This window comes from Trichechus manatus, unplaced genomic scaffold, assembly GCF_000243295.1.
Source record: "Trichechus manatus latirostris isolate Lorelei unplaced genomic scaffold, TriManLat1.0 scaffold00008, whole genome shotgun sequence".
NCBI classification, from domain to species: domain Eukaryota; kingdom Metazoa; phylum Chordata; class Mammalia; order Sirenia; family Trichechidae; genus Trichechus; species Trichechus manatus.
In genome coordinates this window covers 25,649,461-25,662,990 of record NW_004443944.1, presented here as the reverse complement: position 1 = coordinate 25,662,990, position 13,530 = coordinate 25,649,461, and the positions used below count along the sequence as shown (strand labels likewise).

Below are 13,530 nucleotides of genomic sequence, written 5' to 3'. Positions count from 1 at the left end.
CATTTTGTTCCTGCATTATTTTCCTGAATTCTTCCGTTTTTTTGTCTGTATTTTCTGTGAATTTGTCTGCTTTTTCCATGAATTTGTCTATTTTTTTCCTCATTTTTGTCTGCTTTTTGTTCAACTCTTGCATAGCTCTGAATATTAGAGATTTGAATTCCCTATCAGGTAGTTCTAGTGCTTTTTCTTCTACTGGAAAGTCATCTGGTGTTTTATTTTGGATTTCTACTGCAACCATCCTGTCCTGTTTTTGTAAATGTTTTGATATTGTCCCCTGTCTTCGGGGCATTCGGTAGTTATTTTTTTCATTTATTGATTGTAGATTTGTTTGTTTTGTCCTGCTTTTTTGTTTTATTTGGCTATACCTGAGCAGGCGGGCTGCGTGTTCTTTGTTGTTTGCTAGTCTGTAGGCACGGTATTTTTTGCCTTCTCCATTTGGCAGGGTCAGTCACTCAGATATGGTACAACAGGGCAGGTCTAGCTGAAGAGTAGTTGCTGGGATGGATTGTTTGTTGCATGTACTCTGGCCGACAGGGTGGGCCAGTAATCAGTGCATGGTAGGTTCTAGTAGGCTGCGTTTGGGCTGCTTTGTGGTGTGATGTTCAGCGTATGGTGCAGGTAAGCAGGATGGAGGGGGGAGATTGTTATGTGTGGAGCTAAGATTGGTATGGGAGAGAGGAGAGATGAATAGGAGCCAAAAACATACAAATAAACAAAAAAGAGTGCTAGAGGAGCTTGCCTTTGGAGTGGAGAATTGAGAGACTGTGAAATGGAGAAAAACAAAAAGGAGAAGAAGAAAAAAATGAACAAGTAAAAATTAGAAAGAAAAAAGAGAAGCTCCCAGGGATCCCACTGGTGCGGCTGCGAGGTCTGGGGAAGTTGCTCCCAGGCCGTGAAGTACAGCCTGGCTAGAAGGGTTATAGGTGTCACTCAGCACCAGGTATTCATGGGGCAGGAAGAGAAGGATAGTATAGAGAGATGCGAAACTGAATAATGAAGAAGGACAAAAAGGGAAAAGGAAGGAAAAGAAAAGAAAACAAACAAAATAAGAACAAGAGACCCCCCCCAGAAAAAAAACAGAAAAAAAATAAAACAAGAAAAAACAAATGCCCTGAGGGATCTCTCTGTGCGTCTACACAAACTGAGGGGGTAGGTCCCAAGCCACACAGTACTGCCTGGCTAGAACAGGCTCCCAATTTGAGAAAAGAAAAAGAAAAACAAACGAACAATTCAAAACAAACAAACAAAAAAGCCCCGGGATCCCACCAGCATGGCAGCATGGGCCGGGAAGCAGTCTTACATTCGAGCAGCGTTTCACAGCCTTTCAAGAAGAAGCAGAGATGGCACCGGGAGCCAGGTATTTGAGAGAAAGGAGGAGAAGGTAGTGAGAGGTAAGGAAGAAATCTAAAGAAGTGGAAAAAAGCAACACCAGCAGCCAACAAATGGCAGTTAGGGAGCCGGCCAGTGCAGGTGGGTGGAATCGAAGCAGCACTGGGGTGAGGCTGGTGCTTCTTGGCCAAAAGACTGTGGCCGCAGGAAGCAGAGGAGGCCAAGTAGGGGTGAAGAAGGATAGGGGTGGGAAAACGTATATTGCTGGTTATTGGTTGTTCTGGCTCCTGCTGGAAACTCCGTGAAACTGCTTTCTCATACCCCCTGTTCCCTGGTCTCTGATAGAAGTCCAAGATGGCAGGTCCATGCTGTGTTAGCTAATGGGGACCTCTGCATGTCTCTCTCCTCGCTCTCTGTTCTCTGTCAGTTTTTTATTCCATTTGCTGCTTGGCTGAGTTCTTTATCTTTTCATTTGAAGCTTAGGGTTTCAGGATTGCCGTTTTCTCTGTTTGGCTTAATTTTTTGGATCTTTGCTGTGGAGGGACAATGTGATGCTTCTGCCTATAGTGCCATGTTGCCTGGAAGTCCAAGTTTTTATTATTTAAATACACCATACTAAGCAAATGTCTGAATAGATCACAAGTGAAATATTTTCTTTTTTTCTATTCAGCAAATTAGAAGTAGGGGGAAGTGTCTACCTAGTAGCTGCTTTGAGCCTGATTTTTTCCAATATTTTTTCTCTTTTTTTCTTTTTCTTTGTCATGGGAGTAGCAACATTAGGACAAAAAGGCTTGCATGCATACAGACACTGTATTCCTACAGAGATAAACAATAAAAGTGTTTGTGATAGAATATCACAAAAGCTACATCTCTTTATCTCATGTTCAGCTTTGATTGAAAGACATTTCCTTACAACACTTTAAATATACAAAGAGCAAATCAAATGTTGTTACAGTGAAACACAGAGTACAAACTCTGGCCAGTGCTCTGTGAATTGTTAATAAAGGTAGAAAGCAGATTTAAATGCTTCCTTTAATTAGCTTCATTAGTTATTTCTCTTGTCCCAAGCTCCCCCGCCCCCTCAAAAGATGTCCTCCGGTGGATCTTTTTTCATTTTCTTACAGTCTTCTGTAGGCCCAGGTTCATGGAGTCCTTAATGTTCATATTTAGTCATTTTAATACAACAATAAATGTGGGAAGGGCAGTCAAGACTAAAGAAGGTGCAGTGGCATGGATCTGGCATTGGTGCTAGCTACAAAGGTGACTTGTCTGTTGAAGACACTAGTGTGTTTTCTTTAAGGATCCAGATTCATTAGCTAGTGAAGTCTCATGAGGATGGAGAAGTCCTGGGCTGAGATATGGACACCTGCAATTGTCAAATCCTCCATACCTCCATTAGATGGTGTCTATGCACAAATACCTCAACGGTTTTAATCCCTTGTCAGCCTTTCTCTATGTGCCGCTTTGAGCCGTTTAGTTTTAATACTCCATGTTGTCACATAGTTTTTAACGATGGACTTCTGTCTATACTTGTAAACTGTGCACGTAGCCCTCAATTGTTTGATTCATTTTCATTTGACTAGGGTGGTGGAGAAAATAACCTCAAGAGTCATAGTCGCACTAATAGTGGTATTAGTTCAGCAAGTGGTGGAAGCACAGAGCCCACAACGCCTGATAGTGAAAGACCTGCTCAAGCTCTCCTAAGGGATTATGGTAAGCCACGTTTGTCTTTTTGAAATTCACAGTTTTACAGAAAAACTTCAATGTCCCGATTTAGAAAACAAACATGCAAACAAGCAAAAAATAAATAAAATAAAATAAAAATTTTAACGTTCATGTTTTTTTTGTATATAAGTATAATCGAGAATATGTTAGTCTAAAAGGTTACAAAGGAAAAAAGAAAGCAAATCTTTTCAATTTGGCTGCATAGCTTTTAGTAGTTAGATATTGGGTAGTTTATTAGGCTTTATAAATGATTGTAGTAGGTGGTCAGGAAACATTTCTTGATTCTGTACCAGTGCTAGTGATGCAGTGGATAAGATGTGGTCTCTGCCTCCGAGCTCACAGTCAAAGGGCAGAGATGGCCAGTAATCTGTTACTGCAGTGTGGTGGGGGGGTGACGGGGCATGTAATAGATGGGAACCCAGAGGAGAGTCTGTCTTCATGTTTAAAAACTATGTACTCCACCATATATTGTTAAACTCTTTAGTTGTAAATTTTAAGCAAGAGTAAGGAAACATTTTTATTTTCCATTCTGACAAATAAACTTGCCAGCAGAGCATCCTGTTCAGTGATGCTCTTTACCCTGGGCAATTACATTATGGGTTCTCTGAGTTTATGTGTACCCTTTTGCTTTTACACACAAATACTAATAGTATATTAATCTGTGAGTGTTAACCCAACTAAATTGGAATGAAATCTAGATCCTTAATGTGAGTTTAATTTTTTAATCATTTGGAGACTTCTGAGCCTAGAGTCTAAGGCATGTTTCTGTAGTTTAAGTTTGTAATAAGTGTCCTTGAGCATTTCAGATACATAAAGTCGTTATGTGGATATTCAGTACATATAAATATTGCCTTTATAAAGAAATTATTTAAATTGTTACCTTATTCATTATGTATGTGGATATAGGTGTACTGTAGGATGAATAAATTATGTTCATTTTTCATGCTTTCTAGAACATTTTTAAACTAAAGAAATTTTTGCATTTACTGCATGTGTTCTAATATAAATGTTTGAAGTGATTATTGTTTGTTTCAGCATTTTGAACTGTTGTGAGTTCTGCTTATATGTCGTAAAATATTTTTTTACTAAGAAATCCAGATTTGTGTTAGTGTCATAAAATATCTTTTACTAAGAAATCCAGACTTGTGTTAGTGTCGCATGAATGTCTCTCTTTAATGATCATTCCTTTTTCTGTTGTCACTGCCCTCTTTCTGATAGGATCGACAGGTATAATGTCCCTAAAGCGTCCTTTACACATTCAATTTAATTTATCCTAATTTATTATTAGCTAAGTAGGAATTACTTTTAAATATAGACTTGGAGGCCAAATAAAACCACAGTGGCTTGGTTTTTCTTTTTTTTTTTTAAAGTGTTACAGTAGTATTAGAAAGTTAAACTTTAAAATATGTTTGAAAAGGCCTTGCATGTGATTTTTGATGATTAAAACCATAAAGGTAATTCCAACAGATGCTCTAGGATAATTCCCAGAATCAGAGGAGGCTTTAAAATTTAAATTTTCTCCTGTACAAAATTCCAAGAAAGGAATTAACAGCCTTTTCATTGTTTTTTTAAAATGTAACTCTGAGTTGTTAATTTAGAAATCTAAGATTTACATTGTTGTAAGAATGGTACTGAAACTTCCAAATTCCAGTGGATATCTGTCTGCAAGTGCCTGACCTGGGAGCCAGAAGCTGCTCTGGTTCAGCCTGTGTGCCCTGTGCACTGTTTAGTCAGGCTTAGTGCTCAGGCCAGTGGGGCAGGGAGCATAGCACTGTGTGGGTGCTCGTCGTGCTCACTGTGGCTGCTGTGGTCTGTGCCTGGTGGAATGCTTTGCTTCTCGTTACTAATGCTTAGTTGTTTTCCCTCCCTGTGGGATGTGGCATTGGGGTTATATCCTAGCTCTTAACACAGATTCAGCTGCTGGGCTCCTGATTCGCAGCATTCACCTTGTCACTCAAAGACTCAACTCCCAGTGGCGACAGGACATGAGCATATCACTGGCAGCTCTGGAACTCCTCTCTGGTCTGGCAAAGGTGAGGAGGACGATCCTTTCATTTCAGCCCAGCAGCCTTGGGCCTTGGCTCTTTTTTTTGCACTTCCCAACCCCTTGGTGTGGGTATTGCAGTATTAGTCGTACTCAGATATAGTTTATAGCCAAATTGTACAAAATTGAGCATCCAAATGAAATTTTATTAAATGAACTTTATTTTTTTAAAATAAGTTCAAAGAGTACGTATGGTATTTTTGCTGTTAAATTGTAGAAAACATTTCAATACTTGCAATTTACTTATTTATACATAATAATAGAATACCTGTTGATTTTGTATTTGCTTACAATACTCAAATTTTCAGCATGACTTTTTCTGCCATTATAGGATCATTTAATTTTAATGTATGATATTAAAAAATATAAATATCAAAATACCAAAAATATCATAAATACAGATTTAGTAGGGGGAGCTCTTTTTGTAAAGAATGATTCCTAAAATATACCCTTTGAGATTATCTATGACTCTTCCATTATCAGTGATAAGTGAAAACTGGTTATACTGTCAAATTTCTTTCAAACCTATTATTTCAGCTTTGTGGAACCTTAGAGCTGAGTGGCCATTTGTGCCTCTCTGAATGTTTTCTGGTCTATAAAATGTGTAGGATTACCTTGCTTCTCACACCTGGTTTTTGTGAAGATCAAATGAGATAAAATATGTAAGACACTTTGTGAACAGGAACGTGATACATGTAAGGTGGTATCGTCTGAGGTAATAAAGCTTAAGCCCTTATTTTACAAACATGGAAACAGGTGATTAGAGGCTGTGACTTACCTAAGTCATAAGACAAAATAGGCAAGAAAATCCAAGATGTTCTCACCACCACTTAGAGCCAGCCTCAGAAATCCCAAAGAGAGATGTGATGGCCAGAGTTTTATGAGGAGCGGTTACTGGTCACAGAAAGTGAGAGCAGACATCTGTGAGATGTGCAGGACCGCACTGCCTTCGAAAGCAAGATAGACTATCTTTTTTTTTTTTTTTTTTTTTTGTATTGCATGAATTTGTTTTATATATTTATTTTTTTTTTATATATTTATTTTTTTTAAATTTTACATCAGGTGACGGTTTACAGAACAGATAGTTTCTCATGAAACAGTAGTACACATACTGTTTTATGACATTGCTTGACAACCCCACGACATGTCAACTCTCTCCCTTCTCGACCTTTTTTTTTTGGTGAAAATATACATAGCCAAAGATACACCATTTCAAAAATTTCTACATGCACAGTTCAGTGACATCGACTATGCTTTTCCAATTGTGCTGCTATTCTCACTTTAGATGAAGGTTGACAGAACAAAATAGTTTCTCATTAAACAGTTAGTACACATGTTGCCCTATGACAATGGTTAACAACCTCACAACACATCAACACTATCCTAACTTAACCTTGGGTTCCATATCACCAGCTTTCCTGTCCCCTTCTGCCTTCTAATCCTTGTCCCTGGACTGCTGTGCCTCATTAGTTCCATTTGGTTTTATGGGGCTGTCCATTCCCCGGCTGAACGGTGAACCTCGGAAGTGACTTTACCACTGAGCAAGACACAATATCTTGTGACCTTTGGTACATCCCTTTTTTTTTCAGGGATAGGGTTAGGAATCAGTGGCAATTATCCAGTGAGTTCTGCTCTGCTCTTCTTCCCCTCACTCCCCAAATAAATAAATAAAATTGCTGCTTAGGACATTCATGTTCCCTGCATGTTAAACCTTGTGATATCCCATCAGAGGAATTTGCCTAAACTTACGGGGAGAAGTAGTCCAGTTGCTGATAGTAGCTAGTCATTATTTTTACCTTCACATTTATTTAATTTCCTCCTCAAGTAAGCTTTATATATTTTAGGTTTTAACAATAACACCTATTAAAAAAAAAAAAAAAAAGAATAACACCTGTATAATGCTTACCATGTGCCAGACACTATCCTAAACACTTTAGTTAGACGTTAAATTATTTAATCCTCACAACAACATGAAGTATATATAACTATTATCCTTACTTCACAAATGACAAAATAGAGGACCAGAGAGGTTAAGTAGCTTGCCTGAAATGGCACAGTAAGTGAAAAAGTATCTTGGGTAAGGGATGACTTCTGCTTCTGCCTAAGATGGAATTACAGATCTACCTTCCTGCCCAAAACAACTACAACAACAACAAAAGCCAGAGAAAATAGACACGACCATGCTTTTCAAGACACTGGACATCAGATAATGAATAGTGATCCCTGAGAGAACTCTATGATTGCCCCCGTTAACTTCCTTGAGAGAGCTTCTAGGCTCTAGTGTAAAGAGGCGAAACCTAGGCAGAGCTCAGTGGACTCCTCAAGCTGATGAGATGGAAGTGAGAGTCTGGGGAGACCAAGATTGCTGGAGTTTGCAGAACAGAGTACCAAAGAGGAGAGAACTATACAGAGATAGAACCCCAGAGGTCTACAGAGGTTCCCCTTGAGTGTTCAGCAGAGTACTGATCAATGCCTGTGCGTAAGGAAAGTAAACATGGGGCCTGGGAGGGTGGGGGACAACACAGAGCTGGAAAAGTGCTTGTTCCCACTGTCCAGACTAGAAAAACTCATAATTCATGGGATAGTGGTAGAGTACCAGAGAAGGTCTGGCTTCAGTAGTAAGGAATAAACCTTAGATGTGAGTGCTCTGGACTCCCCAAAAGCGCTAATGCTATCTGATTTCAAGACTTATTATAAAGCAATAGTAATCAAATAAAGCTACAGTAATCAGGACAGTATGATATTGTTGTAAAGTTTGACCAATAGTTCAATGGAATAGGACAGAGAGTCCAGAGACAGAACCACACATATATGGGCATCTGATTTTTGACAAAGATACAAAGGCAATTCAGAGAGAGGAGAAAGGATAGTCTTTTCAACAGATGGTGCTGGGACAATTGGATATCTTATGGGGAAAAAAAAAAACTTTGATTCATATCTTGAACTGTATACAAAAATTAACTCAAAATAGATTATGGGTGTAAATGTAAAACCTAACACTATAAAACGTATAGAAGAAAACATAGGAGAAAATCTTTGCAACCTTAGGTTAGGCAAGAATTTCTTGGATTCTACACCATAGAAGAACAAACTGATAAATTAGATTTCACCAAAATTAAAAACCTCTGTTCAAAAATCACTGTAAAGAGAATGAGATGACAAGTCACAGACTAGGAAAAAGCCTTTGTAAAGCATGTATCTGATAAAGGACTTGTGTCTAGATTATATAAAGAACTCTCAAAACTCAATTATAAGAAAATAAGGAGCCCAATTAAAAATGGGCAAAAGACTTGAACACTTTACTAAAGAAGATTTATGGATAACAAATAAGCGTGTGAAAAAATGCTCAACATCATTATTGTTGTTAGGTGCTGTCGAGTTAGTTTTGACTCATAGTGACCCCATGTGACAGGGTGGAACTTCCTCATAGGATTTTCTAGGTTGTAATCTTTAATGGGAGCAGATCACCAGGTCTTTCTCCTGAAGAGCCACTGGGTGGGTTCCAACTGCCAACCTCTTGGCTAGCAGCCAAGCCCTTAACCATTGCACCACCAGAGCCCCATGTTATTATTCATTAGGGAAATAACAGTTAAAACCACAATGAGATAACCACTGCACACCTATTAGAATGGCTAAAATTAAAACCATGTCAAATGTTGGAGAAAGAACTGATCTCTCATGCACTGTTGGTGGGAATGTAAAGTGATACTACAGCTTGGCAGTTCCTTAAAAAGTTAAACATACAGCTACCTAATGTTATCTAGCTATTCCACTCCTAGGAGATGAGAGAGCATATGTCCATCCAAAATCTCATACATGAATGTTCATAGCAGCTTTATTTGTAATATCGAGAAGCTAGAAGCAATCCATATGTCCATCAGCAAGTGGATGGATAAACAAATTGTGGTATGTATATACAGTGGAGTACTACTCGGTAATAAAAAAGAATGACTAATTGATATACACAAATGTGGAATGAATCTCAAAATAATTGTGCTGAGTGAAAGAAACCAGACCAGAAAAGAGTACATACTATATGATTTCATTTATATAAAACTCTAGTAAATGCAAGCTAATCTATAGTGACAGAAAGAAGATCAGTGGTTGTTTGGAGAGAGGAATGAAGAGGAGTGGGAGGGAGAGATTATAAAAATGTACAAGGAGATTTTGGGGAATGACAGATATGTTCACTATCTTGACTGTGGTGATGGCTTCACAAATTGTACGCTTTAAATATGTGCAATTTATTGTACCTCTGAGCAGCTGCACAGAACTCTGTAGCCTATAGGACATCACTGTGGGATTGGGTTAGGGGGCATAAAAATGTGCACATGTTCAATTGCCAGCTATTCTTTCAACCTCTGGCAGTGATGAGTAGGCATATCCAAGAGGTTTAGGTTTCAGGGCAGGAAACTGCTAAAATGATACACTGTTTAGGGTTTGAAAAGTGCCACTATTTTTGTAGAATGTTACATAATAGTACATCTGAAGTCTTCTGTATCTGTATATAAACAATGTAAAAAAGTAAGGCTTTGAGAATGATGTATCACATTCTCAAACAGGCCAGGCCTCAGTGCATATGCTTTGAAATTGGCACGGTTGTTCCTGGCTAACTGTTTTTGTTCCCTAAATGAATATGCTCAGGTAAAGGTGATGGTTGACCCAGGAGACCGGAAGCGAGCCATCAGTTCCGTATGCAGCTACATTGTGTACCAGTGTAGTCGGCCAGCTCCTTTTCACTCCCGGGATCTGCACTCCATGATAGTGGCAGCTTTTCAGTGCCTCTGTGTCTGGCTGACAGAGCACCCTGATATGCTTGATGAAAAGGTGAGTTTACTAGATCTGAAAACATTAAGTGGAAACAAAAATGTATGAGGAAACTGTTTTTTAAGAGAATATCTAAATTTAAATACAACACTGCACATTTTTAACTGAATATACTTGTTAGATTTCAGTAGGACACTTGTCTTTTTGAGCACAACTTGAAAAAATGGTCAGTGTGCTTGTATTTGATTGCAAGGTAACACATAGAGAAGTTATTTGAAAGATGGGACCTTGACTAATTTATGTGACCTGTCAAGAATGTTCTTTCTTGAAAGGATGGCAGCCTTGAGATAGCTAGTAGGTACTTTGGCCACCCATCACCAAACCAAGAAGGGCAGTTGATATCCAGGCTGCAAAGGTGGAAGACAGCTTGCCCATAAAGGTTGCTTGTATCTAAAAGTTTCATTTCATGCCATTTCACATGCGTGTTTCCACTTTCAAGTGGGCACAGGTACATAATCTGCTCTCCTGCTGTTGTTCCTTATGATGCCTATACCTATAAGAAACACAGGTGGTTATAAAGAATTTGCAGTGTAAATAAAAAAAGAGATACCAGGCTCATTGGATATTTATAAAGACCTCTATGTAGTTTTTAAAATAGTACTGTTGATTAAGTATTAGTCATGTTCATTATGGTTTCTGAAGTTATGATGCCAGAAATGGCTTAAAAATGTCAGTAATTGATGAGCTTCCCTTGGGATAATCTAGCATGTCTTGAACCATCCCAGTTTTAACTGAATTACTGTTACATCTCTGTTACCCTGGGCTTTTATGATTTACAGTCTGGGTGATTTTTTTTTTTAACATTTTATTGTGCTTTAGGTGAAAATTTACATAGCAAATTAATTTCCCAATCAATGATTCTTACACAAATTGTTCTGTGACATTGGTTGCAATTCCTGCAGTGTGTTAGCACTTTCCCCATTTCCTCCCTCAGTTCCCTGTTTCCGTTTCTCCAGTTTCCCTATCCCTCCATGTCTTCTCATCTTTGGTTTTGGTTAAATGTTGCCATTTTGGACTAGTTTAGTCAGTTGTTCTGAGGAGCACATTCTTAACAGATATTTTTTGTGTTATAGCTCCAACTATTACTTGGCTGAAAGGTGGCTTCCGGGAGTGTCTATAGTTTCGAGATTGTCTTAGAACAATAGTCTTGGGTGTTCCCTACAGTCTCTTTCAGACCAGTATGGCTGGTCTTTTTTTTAATTTGAATTTTGTTCTACATTTTTTTACCCATTCTAACCAGGGCCTTCTGTTGAGATCCTGGTCAGAGTGGTTGGTAGTGGTAGCTGGGCAGCGTCTAGTTCTTCTGGTCTCAGGTTAGAGAAAGCGGTGGTTCATGTGGGCCATTAGCCCTTTGGGCTAATTGCTTCCTTGAGTCTTCAGTTTTCTTAGTTCTCCTTTGCTTCAGGCGGGAAGAGACCAGTAGTTGCTTCTTAGATGGCTGCTCATAAGCTTATAAGGCCCCAGACACTACTCACCAGGCTAGGATGTAGAACATTATCTTTATGAACAGTGTTTTGCCAGTTGACCTAGATGTCCCCTGAGACTATGGTTCTTAGGTTTCATGTCCAATAGTTCAGTCCCAATGCCTAAGTAGTTTTTATAACTGTGAGTCCAGGTAATTTTAAAAGAATTGTGACTGATAAAATTGAATTTGTCATCAGTTATTACCTAACTCTTTTTACACTCAACTTTAGTTCTTTAAAGAGAAGTATGTATATGTGTATAAAGTTTATTATATTATTGTGAAATTAATATATATCAAAGAAGACTAGAAAGAAACTGGAACACCACCACCACTACTGCCACAAAAACACAACCACTGTTAGCATTTTGATGTATTTTCTTGTCTTCTCGTAGGCAAATTTGTTACAAAAATTGATCTGCCTCTCCTGCTTTTAGGACTGCCTTAAGGAAGTACTGGAGATTGTGGAACTGGGTATCTCAGGAAGTAAGTCCAAGAATAGTGAGCAAGAGGTCAAGTACAAAGGAGATAAGGAGCCAAACCCTGCGTCTATGAGGGTAAAGGATGCTGCTGAAGCCACCCTAACATGGTATGAAAGTGTCCGCATAGGGATTGTGCCCAGGAATTAGATGGGGTTAGCTGTGATCCATGTTGTTTCATCTCCTTTCTGGTTGTTCGTTATTAAGTGGCTCAACTCCTTTAGGATACTTTTTTCCCAGATATAAAATGCAAAGGAAATACTCCTACCTGTTTTGTTTTTTTTCTTTTGGGGGGTGGGGGGTGGTGGTTGAGGATATAGTGGTGGACCAGTAAGAAACCCGGAACTTGGGACTGAGAGTTTGGGTCCTTGTTTTCTATGCTAGTTGACATTAAGTCAAGTCATAGTAGATCTGGAAAGAGTCTTGGAGAGCATTACTCCATCCCCTCACTTTGATGGCTGGGTCCAGAAAGGAAACCTGTTTGTGATCACACTCTACTAGGTCTCCTGCTTCCCAGTTCAGTGGTCTACTTTCTCTGCCGCATCACTTATATTACACATCATAAATTTATTCAGTCGCCCACTCGTGGCATTTCTATTACAGGAGCATTAGGTAGCTAAGACATATACCAAGTTGTTTAGCCTCTAATTTTGGGACACTTTAACGTGCAAGGTACCCCATTTCATTTTAATTGTTAGAAACCTCATATTTATGTTGTTGAAACCTCTCCCACTTTAACTTCTACCCATTGGTTCTAATTCAGACTTTTGGTAATGAAATTCTTTTTTCCAGGCAGCAGTGGTATCTGAAGGCAGTGTTCATGTTCTCTCTGATTCGTTTCTGCCAATACCTTCAGCTAATTTTCATATTACATGGATTCAAGTACTTTTTATCATCCTGGTCATTTTCCTCTTGATTGGTGTAGATTTTACTATGTACCTCTTAAAGGTCGTTTACTCAGTACAGTATTCTAGATGGTGTCTGATGACCTTTAAACTCTGTAGAATATTATACTTTCATTAAAGTGTTCTTGGAAACTGCATTGTGTTTTTGAGAACCTGGTGATTTGGCTTCAGTCAACTAAAATCCTTGAGTCTTTTTCATATGTTTACCTTTCATGTCTTTCTCATCTTGTACTTACTTGTTTTGGAGGTGTTGAATTTAATGCATAGAGCTTTACATTTAAACCTTAAATTTCATCATGTAAGACTTACACTTCATTATTTTTAGTTATTTAATAATCTTTTGGATCCCAACTGACATATTATCTGTGGAGCTAAACTTTTAGTCAACTGCAGATTTAATGTGCCTACTTTCTGAGTCCTAATCAAAGACACTGATAAAAACACTGAACAGGAGAGCCCAAGGGTAGACTCACAGAGCACATTACCAGTGATTTCCCTTCAAATTCACAGAGATTTTAAATGTTGTCCACAAGTTTACCGTGAGACACTGAAATGCTTGTATATCTTTTTTTTTTCTTAACTTTTGTGTTTTAGTTTTGATGTTTTATTATTCTTTCACCTAGCTATGGTCTGGATGAGAATACTGTTTATTCTTTTTTTTTTAATTTTATTGTACTTCAGGTGAAGGCTTACAGAACAAATAGTTTCTCATGAAACAGTAGTACACATGTTGTTTTATGGCATTGGTTAACAACCCCA

At 38.4% G+C, this 13,530-nt stretch overlaps 1 protein-coding gene across 5 annotated transcripts in view; it reads left to right on the top strand.

The window, feature by feature from the left end:
- Nucleotides 1-13,530, top strand: part of RALGAPB (Ral GTPase activating protein non-catalytic subunit beta) — a 120,376-nt gene that overhangs the window by 49,646 nt on the left and 57,200 nt on the right. For 4 of the 5 annotated variants that reach the window (XR_002822858.1, XM_004370350.3, XM_023724707.1 and 1 more), the window contains 4 exons: nt 2,913-3,042; nt 4,954-5,087; nt 9,743-9,925; nt 11,825-11,976. Coding sequence is in view for 4 of the 5 variants with exons in the window: in XM_004370350.3 (XP_004370407.1) it covers nt 2,913-3,042; nt 4,954-5,087; nt 9,743-9,925; nt 11,825-11,976 (599 nt within the window). In the remaining variant the exon portion in view is untranslated. The remainder of the gene's footprint in view (nt 1-2,912; nt 3,043-4,953; nt 5,088-9,742; nt 9,926-11,824; nt 11,977-13,530) is intronic. The other variant, XM_012559058.2, reaches the window with a different exon arrangement.